This window comes from Mya arenaria, chromosome 4 (assembly GCF_026914265.1).
Source record: "Mya arenaria isolate MELC-2E11 chromosome 4, ASM2691426v1".
NCBI lineage: Eukaryota > Metazoa > Mollusca > Bivalvia > Myida > Myidae > Mya > Mya arenaria.
The window spans coordinates 73,437,057-73,449,426 of NC_069125.1; the positions used below are offsets into that span (position 1 = coordinate 73,437,057).

The 12,370-nt window shown below is 36.3% G+C and overlaps 1 protein-coding gene across 1 annotated transcript; it reads right to left on the minus strand.

Annotated features, from left to right (window-relative positions):
* Window positions 1-872: 872 nt before the first annotated feature.
* On the minus strand, window positions 873-11,220 carry LOC128233007 (ubiquitin carboxyl-terminal hydrolase 30-like). Its single transcript, XM_052946855.1, has 8 exons — window positions 11,079-11,220; window positions 7,615-7,785; window positions 6,707-6,807; window positions 5,369-5,467; window positions 5,041-5,241; window positions 4,596-4,775; window positions 3,447-3,622; window positions 873-3,186 (listed from the first exon to the last, which is right to left on the minus strand). Exons 1-8 carry the CDS (start codon window positions 11,176-11,178, stop codon window positions 2,778-2,780), a joined length of 1,437 nt encoding a protein of 478 aa, XP_052802815.1. The 5' UTR covers window positions 11,179-11,220; the 3' UTR covers window positions 873-2,777.
* Between the last annotated feature and the right edge of the window lie 1,150 nt (window positions 11,221-12,370).

Sequence of the window (12,370 nt, forward strand, 5' to 3'; positions counted from 1 at the left end):
ATATTATACGAAGGACAAATTATGCACGCGCGAAGGAAACATTATATGACAACACGCAGATTTAGGTACACTGTCTTTCTTATATACCTCAATATTTGCATATTGTACATGAATTTGAGAGAATAATTGTGTTGACTAGGTAACACCCCATACATAACAAACATTATACTGCTCAGGTTTTGTGTTTCAAACCAACCTTTAACGATAATAACCATTTGGTCCACTAGTGGAAATAATCCCCTTCTGATTGAAGGACTTCTTCCGCAGTTATTAGTAAGCCAAACAAATAATTAACAAGAATTCATATCAAGACAATTCTTTCTAATTGAAGTATACTTGGACAAGTGACTTATTTTAAGCTTTAGTTGTATAAGTTGTCGTTTCTTTGAAGAATAAAACAATACCAGTTTATATACAGTATGTATTATGTCAGTATTAATGATAATACAGTAAACAATTCAATGTATTAGACGACAGACATATAGTTTAATTGTTCGTGATTGAATGTTATTACTTTTAAATACATGTATTTTAAATTACTTCCGCAAATGCAAATATGATGATGCATATCATGACCGTAAATATATGATTTTTCATATTTTGTCTTTATATTATCCATGTATTTGTAATATTTTTTTTGAGATTAGCTGAGGTGATTCCTTTGTTATAAATGTGTTGCAAACTTTATACAAGTAGTTATACAACTTTGGACAATCGTTATACAACTATAGCAAATCATTATGTGGTGAATCGTTAGTAATTCGTGGCTAATAAAAAAATAATTCTATGAAATACTCAACTTCTGTCACAATTGTGAACTTATGATGTTATGCTTGTACACTTTAAGCTGTTTTAGAATCAAACAAGATACATGTATTAACAAATTTTATTCATGATTTTCACAAAGCCAGTCAAACCAATGGCAACAATTTAAGTGAAAAAAGGCTGGAAGGGTTTACATGGCACAGTGGCTTTGATTTGTTCAACTTCATAATGAGACAAACAAAAACAAACAAGAGGGCCAAATGGCCCTGAATCGCTCACCTGTCATATATTGCACATTCTTCCATTATATACAAATATTGAAAACCTAAGCCTATGAACACGGGGCGTGGCCAATTTTGACCCCAGGGCTAAAGTTTGAACAATCTTAATAGTGGTCCGATAAACAATGCTTCATACCAAATATCTAAGGCCTTCGCCTTTTGGTTTCGGAGAAGAAGATTTTTTAAGTTTTCATCATATACATATATAAGGAAACCCATGACCGCCCGGGTGGGGCCATTTTTTGACCCCAGGGCCAAAGATTGAACAATATTGGTACAAGTCAACTAGATGATATATCATGCCAAATATCTAAGCTCTTGTCACTACTTGATTTTACGTGTGTATCTATATATGTATATTTGTTATTAATTGTTGTATGTGGCCCATATTGAAAATTGGTATGTGTACTAAATATGTTATCCAGTTTAAATTAAGACGTTACTTGTCTTTGTGAGTTCGGAGAAGATTTTTTAAGTTTTCACTATAACACATATAGAGAAAACCCATCAGCCCCGGGGTGTGGCCAATTTTGACCCCAAGGCCATAATTTGAACAAACTTTGTAGAGTTCCACTAGACGATGAATCATGCCAAATATCTAAGTTCTAAGCAACGTAAGTTCAGAGGAGATGATTTTTGAAGTTTTCACTATAAACATATAGAGAAACCCCATGACCCCCCAAGGGGGCAGGGCCAATTTTGACCCCAAGGCCATAATTTGAACAATCTTTGTAGAGGTCCACTAGACGATGAATCATGCCAAATATCTAAGCTCTAGTCCAAGTAAGTTCAGAGGAGAAGATTTTTGAAGTTTTAACTATAAACATATAGAGAATACCCTAACCCCCCGGGGCGGGGCCAATTTTGACCCCAAGGCCATAATTTGAACAAACTTTGTAGAGGTCCACTAGATGATGAATCATGCCAAATATCTAAGCTCTAAGCAACATAAGTTCAGAGGAGATTTTTGATTTTTTTTACTATAAACATATAGAGAAAACCCATGACCACCCAGGGGCGGGGCCAATTTTGACCCCAGGGCCATAATTTGAACAATCTTTGTAGAGGTCCACTAGACGATGAATCATGACAAATATCTAAGCTCTAGTCCAAGTAAGTTCAGAGGAGAAGATTTTTGAAGTTTTAACTATAAACATATCAAGTATACCCATGACCCCCCGGGGCGGGGCCAATTTTGACCCCAGGGCCATAATTTGAACAAACTTTGTAGAGGTCCACTAGACGATGAATCATGACAAATATCTAAGCTCTAGGCCAAGTAAGTTCAGAGGAGAAGATTTTTTAAGTTTTCACTATAAACATATAGAGAAAACCCATGACCCCCCGGGGCGGGGCCAATTTTGACCCAAGGGCCATAATTTGAACAATCTTGGTAGAGGACCATTTGGTGATCCTACCTACCATATATCAACGGCCTAAGCCTTGTGGTTTGGGAGAAGAAGATTTTTAAAGTTTTTCCTTTTGGTTGCCATGGCAACCAGAGTTCTGCATGGAATTGAATTCTTTGAACAACTTTGATAGAAGACCACCCAAGGAACATCCCTATTAAGTTTTATTAATATTGGCCCAGCGGTTAAGGAGGAGATGTCTTTTAAGTAAATTGTTGACGGACGACGCACGCCGGACAAAAGGCGATCACAAAAGCTCACCTTGTCACAAAGTGACAGGTGAGCTAAAAAGGATATAATTATAATGCTTCATAAAAACCATTCACTGATGTCTTTCATAGAATAGCATGTATGCCTCTGCTGCGAGAACTTCGTCAAATGGAACCACCTTGACAGCATGGTCAGATGTACATAACCACTGTGAACTGTACTTTTCACCACGCTTCTTCACACAACTTCTCCTGTAAGTCACAAAATGTCCGGAAAACACATCCCCCAGATGGACGACCACAGCTGTGAGTATGTATGTGTAGTCCTGTGGCTTGGGACTGTTATGGTTGATGTCAGAGTGCACACTGCCAGCAGGGGCTCTGGGACTAGAGGGCATTGACTGGAGGAAGAGCCCGTGGGATGAGATTCGGGAGTCGTAGTTCAGCGCCCGTAGCAACGTGACATGACCCGATGTAGGTGAGGTGACGGGAGATGATGTGGGTAATGGCACCACAGTGTTACTGTAAGTAAAAACTGAACATTAGTGGTAATGCTGTACTGTTAAGATAAAAACAGTTAATAAATAATGATAAAACTTAATGCATGGTTGTACATATCGAAATATCAAACAACGATGATCATCCACTCTCTCACAAATAAATTAGTGTTTTTTTTCTATCAAAATGTTATTATTATTAACTGATATCATACTGCTAAACATAGGAAACTGGGAACGTTTAACCGAAAGTTGCAAAAAATAGGAAGAAAGAAATTTACAAACCCAAAAAGAGCTTTTCCTCCAAGTAAGCCGTTCCTAGTGGTGGACTCACACTTGGTGTATACATAGTCGTCGAGGTGCAGGGTCTCAGGGAAGACAACATGCTCATACTTCTTCAGCGGGATCCCACTCTCCAGCCACTGTGTGCGCTGCATGTGAATACATAGGCACTGCGGCAACTGGAACAAGGACACATCATTACAAGTATACATAACAGTCCAGCCACTGTGTGCGCTGCATGTGAATACACAGGCACTGCGGCAACTGCAACAAGGACACATCATTACAAGTATACATAACAGTCCAGCCACTGTGTGCGCTGCATGTGAATACACAGGCACTGCGGCAACTGCAACAAGGACACATCATTACAAGTATACATAACAGTCCAGCCACTGTGTGCGCTGCATGTGAATACACAGGCACTGCGGCAACTGCAACAAGGACACATCATTACAAGTATACATAACAGTCCAGCCACTGTGTGCGCTGCATGTGAATACACAGGCACTGCGGCAACTGGAACAAGGACACATCATTACATGTATACATAACAGTTTTACATTAAAACAATTTATTGATGAATAATTTTCAGCCAAATTTTAACAAAACATAGAACTGAAATATTTATTGATCTAAGAAATTAATACTTGGTTTTACTGGAGATACAGTTCTAGTCAAGATGCCCTAGACAGTCAATGCTCTACTGGGATGATGTTTTGGTTATACACTGAACTCACATTCAGAGGTAAGCAATCAGTGAACCATGTTTTTTCCAAAGGGCAAGAACAACTACAATAATTCACAACTCTCTTTAAAAAAATTGTCTACCTAAGAAAATATCATGTCAGTAAAAAACTTCCGGGTACTAAAATCATACACAGCAATACAAGGGCCATATTCCAGTCATGCATGGGTGGATCTGGCTGGATTAAGAAAGGAACCGAGCTCTCATGGATATCTTACTACTTTATAAGTTTGATTAAGACTAAAGAATGTATCACTTTCACAAGCAATTGATTACAGATTCACGGACGACTGACACTGTGCCATATCACATTTGGCCAATAGAGCTAAAAATCACAATTTATATTTTCAGAAAACATGGCCAGTCATTAGTGAAGTTTATTGATAACAAGGTCAATAAAATACCTTTCCAATAGTGAGCCTTTTGAGACAGGAAGATTTAGGGCTCTCATCTAGGTATCCCTGTACATCGGGATGGTCTTTCTGTTTCTGCAACTGAATCTTCTTGCAACCTGGACATTTCACATCCTGTACTATCTCTGATGTTATAAACTTCTGTAGAAGTGCTTCTAGTTTTATTGATTTCTGAAATTTATAAATTGATCATATATAAAAGAAATATACATAGCATATGTATGAAATATACATGTACAGGGGTTTGAATGTTTACAATGTATACCAGATTATTAAGGAAGATATGTAAGAAGACAACTTCTGTAAAGCAAGTCCTCCTCTAGTTGCATATAATCTGTAATTTCTTGTCATCATAACAACATGAACTTGTGCTAATGAGGAAGAGTTGTTTTAATTCAAATAACTTGTTCAACCTGCATTGTAAAATAAGCTATACCCATGCAGATTTCGGGAATGCTAGGGAGAGAGTGCTGTTGATGTCATATCTGACGGGATGTCGGTACTTGCAGTCCACACACTCCATCTGGCTGGCGATAAGCATGCGGAAGGGGCTGTCTTGCTCTCTGCCCTGTAGCAGGCCCCCAGGATGAGCACCCTCTTCGGGCTCTCCCCCTCCCTCAACTTTTCCAGCCTTCTGCTACAATACACAAGTCACAGTTGTGCACAACTACATTAGTGATTAGATTCTGTACTGGGTTTAAAACTTTTACTTTTAGCCAATAGGAACAGAGTAATGAACAATCTAAATTATGTATCATCCCTACCTGTATAGCATTAAGGTCAAATAACGAGGGGGCCGCTGGAAACCGTGTACTCTCCTCATCTAGTGTTGTTGTGAATACATTAAACAACTCATGGGCATCCTGTTGAACACAAGGCAAGTTAACCAGATTAATGTTATATCAGACTTTACAAGTGTTATTTATTGTTGGGTGTATAATACATATAAATACCATAACATACAAACATATCAGCTATTGAGATGAAGTTGGCATTTTAATTAGGGATGCAAACGAATGGCAAAAGTGATATTCGAATATTCGGTAATTCTTTCCAAAATGAACCTTTAAGAACTGTAGTAAACTATTATTATTCACTAAAGTAATAGTGGGGGCCCTGTTACCCTTCCTGGTCGTATTCGGTACACGCGACGGACCCTTATTGTTCCACAAATTAGCCTCTGAATTTCCCATTTACAAAATATATCCCAAGAAAAAGCAATATATCTTTAACAAAAAAACAAACCTCTGCGTTCATTTTTGTAAAAAATGCAAAATAAGATCAGGGAATTGCGTTTGTCCCGGTTAAATGACGATATGCGCCAACGTGGGACTTGCAGCCTCGTTCTGGGATTGATGTTTACGAAAAATATTTATAGAAAACGACACCATGTCTAAACGTCGCTTTTGTCTTAGGTATTGTACAACAATACAGGACATATATCCTTAAACGTTAAACCATACACTTTCAGCTAATTTTTGTACGCAAGAGCGTTATATTGAAAACATGGAAACAGTAACTAGCACATGTCCTTCGTATCATCAAGGCGATTTGAGCAATATCGCCAAGCTTGATTAGCAGTGAAGACAAAACATTGGTATAAAGGCCGATCTCTTAAACCCTTAATTGGCATGGTCATTTAAATGTACCCAAAATAATTGGAATGTGTTTTATGTCACTTGTCTAACAGCCAGTAAATGCAAAATTACGGGGACTGTTTATAGTTCCCGGCGATATATCCGATATGACGCGTGTATAGTGTCATCAAGTTCACACCTATGGCATTAGGGGTCGTTGTATAAACAAGACAGACGAAGATGACAGTTGTAGGCAAAAAGTGTATTAATTTATTATTTCAACAAAAACATCGAATATTCGAATACCTATTTTGACATTCGAATACCAAACGTTCGATCGAATATTCGAATATTCGTTTGCATCCCTAATTTTAATGTATATGTTTTGATAGTTTGATGTCCTTTGAGTACTTGTACTTATCGAACTATATTCTACAAGGTGATACATATTTAATGGAATGAGGAGGTCATAAAAATGCTTGAGTAGAAAATGCATGTGAGCAGGAACAGCAGGCAGACACACACCTGTTGATCATGGGAGATGATCCAGCGGTGTGAACGCAGCGCACCAATGATGTCAGCAGGAGAATGCACGTCATCCACGTCCTCAATCTCATTGTTGATAACTGTAATTCAGAAAGATAAAATCTGTAATGCAGAAGTTTCTATGCATAGTTGCAACATTTACTCAATAAACAATGCCAAAACAATTTTTACTTAAAAGCATGGCCACATACATAATTATTATGCCTGTTAATAAAACAAAGCTATCTGTAAGATACATACATGTTATACCACCATAACTTTTCAATTATTGTTTTATTTGTAACCTTACAAACAAAGGTTCTCTGTACATTCTTTTTCTTTTAATTTCTTGTACCCTTCTGTGGTTATTACGCGCAATGGGTTTGACATAAATGGAAGATAGACAGATATAGGCTCAACATAAATGGAAGATAAGACAGATATAGGCTCAACATAAATGGAAGATAGACAGATATAGGCTCAACATAAATGGAAGATAGACAGATATAGGCTCAACATAAATGGAAGATAGACAGATATAGGCTCAACATAAATGGAAGATAGACAGATATAGGCTCAACATAAATGGAAGATAGACAGATATAGGCTCAACATAAATGGAAGATAGACAGATATAGGCTCAACATAAATGGAAGATAGACAGATATAGGCTCAACATAAATGGAAGATAGACAGATATAGGCTCAACATAAATGGAAGATAGACAGATATAGGCTCAACATAAATGGAAGATAGACAGACATAGGCTCAACATAAATGGAAGATAGACAGATATAGGCTCAACATAAATGGAAGATAGACAGATATAGGCTCAACATAAATGGAAGATAGACAAATATATCAGTTCTTCTACAACCACAAAATGGACTTTAGTATCCATGTTATACCTCTAAGGGAGTGTAGGAGTGGAGGGGCGAGGCATCGCCTCTCAACAGTGCCTCTGTGTTTTTCCATAAAGTCTGTGAGCCAGCTAACAACAGCCGGGGTGGCCGCCCACGACTGCAGGATCACGTTCATGAAGCATGTATTCCCAAGGTTCTCCAGTCCCTTGCATAGCGCTGTCAAATAAGACAAAACAGGTCAGTCTATTCAATTGATGATCCTTCTATAATTTTATAAAAATTACAGACTTAATGATTTAAATGTCAAAGAAGTCGATTCTGTGCTGAGTGGGGAAAAACATGTGTGTAATTATTTGACAAATTACAACTTTGTTGAGTAAAATTACAGTCTAAATAGAATGATATCATTTTTTTGGAAAAGCCATACAGTAAATTAGTAATTAGGTAATATCTTCCACTTCAAGAAGCAACAAGCAATTAGGGTAAATCACTGGGCTAATATGTTTTATATCATTTGGACCAGGGATTCTAAAAGTCTGAACCATCACCCCCACCCCCACCACCCCCAAAAACACAGGCAAAAAATTACGACTCTAATCATTCCGACACATATAATTATTTTCAAAATTAATTTATTTTGCATATCTTATTATTATTATCTTATAACACCCAAAGGTTCATTAATTTTAGTAGTGAATTCAAATATTTCAGCCATGATTTGGAGGTTCTCACACAAGAATTATTGAATATCATTTTTCCGATCATATGGTATTTTGCAACCAGTCTAGACGCAAATGTGGTTAACATAGTAGTTAGTTAACCAGCTAAGCTTAGAGTAAAATGGGATCATAGGGTAAATTGGACTGCATTCATCTGATGGTTGTAATCTTGTCACTTTTATTAGGGTGTGAATGACAAACCATTACAATTACAATTTTTACTGACTTTGCCTTTTGGATAAAAGGATGAACGAATTTCAGACCGATTTTTGAAATATTTTCTGAAATCTGTCTGGCATGGTCAAATTCAGTCCAGACCGGACAATTTTGTCTTCAGAAGCCTAAAAACAGACGCAGTGTATCAATGATTCAATGTTTATTATTAACAAGTCGAGAGAATATGTAATTGGGGTATATACACACATTTACAAATACAACACTGGTAAGGAACTTACAAGGAACAATGCACATAATGATATAAACGAATAACTTCTGAACAAGAAAATTTCTTTCTTGCTTATCTCAATGGACGCCAAGTTCTGACTAGGGGTCATAAATTCAATAATATCTGAAGTTTTTCCAACACCAATGCAAATCAAGTTTATCCCTCATAGTGAGAGAGTAAAGTGTGTCTAACTCGTTGAATGTACTGTATATTATAATTTGTATTATCTGTTCAAATATGTAGAAGGGCCAATCATGGCATATCTATTTATCAATCATTCGCTTTATGGTCCTACATGCTGAAAGGAATTATGGACCATGAACATTACTGACCAGACATAACGGACCATATTTGGGGACATCATGGACCATCTAGAGAAATGTAACGGACCATGAATTATAATTTTATTCTCCTCATTGTCTTCATATTTTAATATATGTATGTATATGAATGCTCATTTTGATATGACATCTGCCAAATGCCTTCCAACTATTTGTGAAAAATTCCTGTGAAATTCCAAAGAGTCAAAGTTCTTTTTAGAACATTGAATACAACAAACGCAAGACATTGTACTAGATCTTTTCAGTTTATATGATGAAAAAGTTGTGAGGATGTAAGATACAACTCCTGCATTCTTATTTAACACTTTAGCACATAGACAAGTGGCCAAGTCTGACAAGTGGCCAGATTACACCTCCCAGTCAATAGGCAACTTACTAATAAGCAGTCCTTATCTGTATATATAGGCATTTTTGGGGGTATTGGAAAAGAGTAAATTTATAAAGCAATATGACCTTTATATCAATATTACTCCCAATAATTGTGGCTAAATCTTTTTTATGTGTTTATGTTTTTTACAGATAATTTAATTATCTAATAAATGGTGTCAATGATGAAATACTAAATTACTTGATTTCATCTGTCAATGCATTTCCAAGATGGACTTGTGCCATTACTTTGAAATCACATAATTTCATTCAATTGAAGGATAATTTTTTTTGGATCGATTTAAATTTTATTACCCCTTTCATAAAAAACATATCTGGATTAAAAAGCCCACCGTTGATTTTAAGACCGGAACCATGCAGAACATGTATGAGCTTCACAGCGAATTTATTCATTGTTTTCTCAGCTTCATTTTATTTCTATTGTTTTAAATCAAAATTTTATCTTAAAATAATTATATTTTTTATTTATTTTAATGCTAAAGTGATCTGACAAATTATATTTGATGATTTATTTATCAATTAATTTGGGGGATTTTCCATTATCAGCCTCAAGGTTTTATGTCACAATGGAATATCACACCTGTGTTTGGCAGTATAAATATTTACCTTCTTATTGAATGAGACAATATTTCCACTGGAAATTTAACACCCAAAATGCTTAGCTGTACTTCTATATTATAAACATCTGAGATATTGTTTACAAATAGTCTAAAATAGTAGACGTGTTATACAGGATTCTTCTAATCCCTAACGTCTAAACAGGTTTGTGCAAAAACAGGGGGGGTTTGAAAAATATTGAAATTGTATTTAGAGAAGTAGTTTATGTTTGAAATAGATAATAAAGGTTTATATTCATACGTTACCATGTCAGTGCAAAGATATTTTGCACAAAACAAGCTTTAAATGCATTAAAACACAGGATTTAACTTTCAAATAAAACAAAACTTGATTGACACAGACAACAATTATGCCAATCGTAACAAATCGGCTTTCTCCGACAAACTTCGAGATAGACCTCGTAAATACAATCATAACAACTAGGCCATCCCCGAGGAGTTCCGATTGTTGTAAAACTGTGAACCGCAGCCTTGCTGGTGCCAGTCATGTACATAAATCGTTATGTTTTGACATTATGAAAGAATAAAACACATCAAACTCATAATTATTTGTTGGATATCTTTTATTTATATTTGGACTATGTTTACAAATAGAAAAATGCAGAACTGAAATATTAAAATGACTCTTTTGAAATGCGGGGAGTACGTTTACATCCAGTAGACGATAGAGGCGATCAAATGCATATACACGGCTAATGGGCAATGTCAGCCAAACTTGTATACATGCGCTAAAGGTTAAAGAGCGATGTTTGTTTGATGCAATATTTGTAAACCTTTCAACCTGGTAATTTTGGTTGCATTTAATAAGTGTTAATTAGTTGTGATCATGGCTCGTAATTATAGGCAGCATGGTACGTTATGAAGTTAAAACAAATTGTAAGTAAAATTATGAATCATGGTCCGTAAATGTCCCAAAATATGGTACGGAATGTCCCCAAATATGGTCCGTTATATATGTCCGTAATGTCCTGATACCGCTGAAAGTTTTCAGTATTCAAACCTTTATTTTTTTTTCTCTGTGACGGTCCCCAAAAGACATAAACTGCTGCAGCTACGGCTGTAGACACACCACAAATTAGAAGCAAATTTTTGTCAAACATTGCCTCATTCTGTCAAAACAATAAAGGTCAAGGACGTCTGAGCTTGATTTTTGACAGAAGAAAGTTGATCCGATCGCGATTCACTAAGAGGATACATACCACCATTTTTCAGCGGTTATGTGATTTTTCAGCGGTTATATGAGATTGGAAAAACATAGATGAGTTTAAAACACACAGAAGACTCCTGTTCAATTTACCGTACAGTTACCATTTCCGGTTCTGTTTCTTCTTTCAATAAAACTTAAAAGTATAGTGGGAGTTGGGGACTGTACCATGGACGGGCGACGGACGAAGTGAACCATTAGACTTGTAAGTGAACCACTGTAAGACATTTAAAAATCGCCTGTTTCTTCTTAGCAAAAAGCGGTAGACAGTAAAACCTTGAAAGTATTGATATTATGTGCTGCAGCAACTTGAGCTGAAATTTAAAGTTTTGTCCTTGTGTATTACACATATTACGCCGTATGTAATATGATTAGATAAACATAATATAATTCCGTTGGCAATTTTTGTGGGCATGGCCACATGATGGGCAACGGAATTATACCGCAGCGACGTGAGGCGAATTGATTCTAATTAATCAGATGTTTGATGATGATAAATCTTATGCATAACGGTTCATACTGTGTTTCCAAATGACAAAACTGCAGACATACAATTATATGAATTAGTCATTAATTATCTAATTATTTAGATAATGCTTAAGTCAATGTCATTTCACTGCTACATATATAAACATAAATCGCTTTGTTTATTGTGTTCAATCTAGGGGCAGATTCTTGTCATTTTACATTTGCCTGGGATAAAATTCATTGCAAAGTTTCTTTCCCACATTTCCGGTCCAGTCCTCAAAATCTTGCTGACTCAGTTGAATTCATATTCCTATAAAAGAGGCAATACTCGGCGAATAACCTAGGAGTAGAAAATACACAGTCGGGCATGTCGTTCATTTTTAAACGAGAAATATCTGCTAGAGGCCCTCTTTCTTTTCCCTATGGCAAGCCGAATGATCTCCTTCCAGAACAACTGACTTCACATGAATTCGTCCCATAAAAAAGTCACGGTTGTAACAGAAAGCAGCGTTTATTGATCGAAACACCTCTGTCCAAAGTTTCGGGTTGACACAAAAAGCAATATCAGTTTGCCACAGTTATAAACGTCTTTAAGACCACGTCTGTCCAAAATATCAGGG

Coding starts and splice junctions, on each gene's coding strand:
- LOC128233007 (XM_052946855.1), bottom strand. CDS start 11,178: ATGTTTGACAAAAATTTGCTTCTAATTTGTGGTGTGTCTACAGCCGTA. Junction 5,468..6,706: donor TCATCTCCCATGATCAACAG/GTGTGTGTCTGC, acceptor TGTGTTCAACAG/GATGCCCATGAGTTGTTTAA. Junction 4,776..5,040: donor CATTCCCGAAATCTGCATGG/GTATAGCTTATT, acceptor TATAAATTTCAG/AAATCAATAAAACTAGAAGC.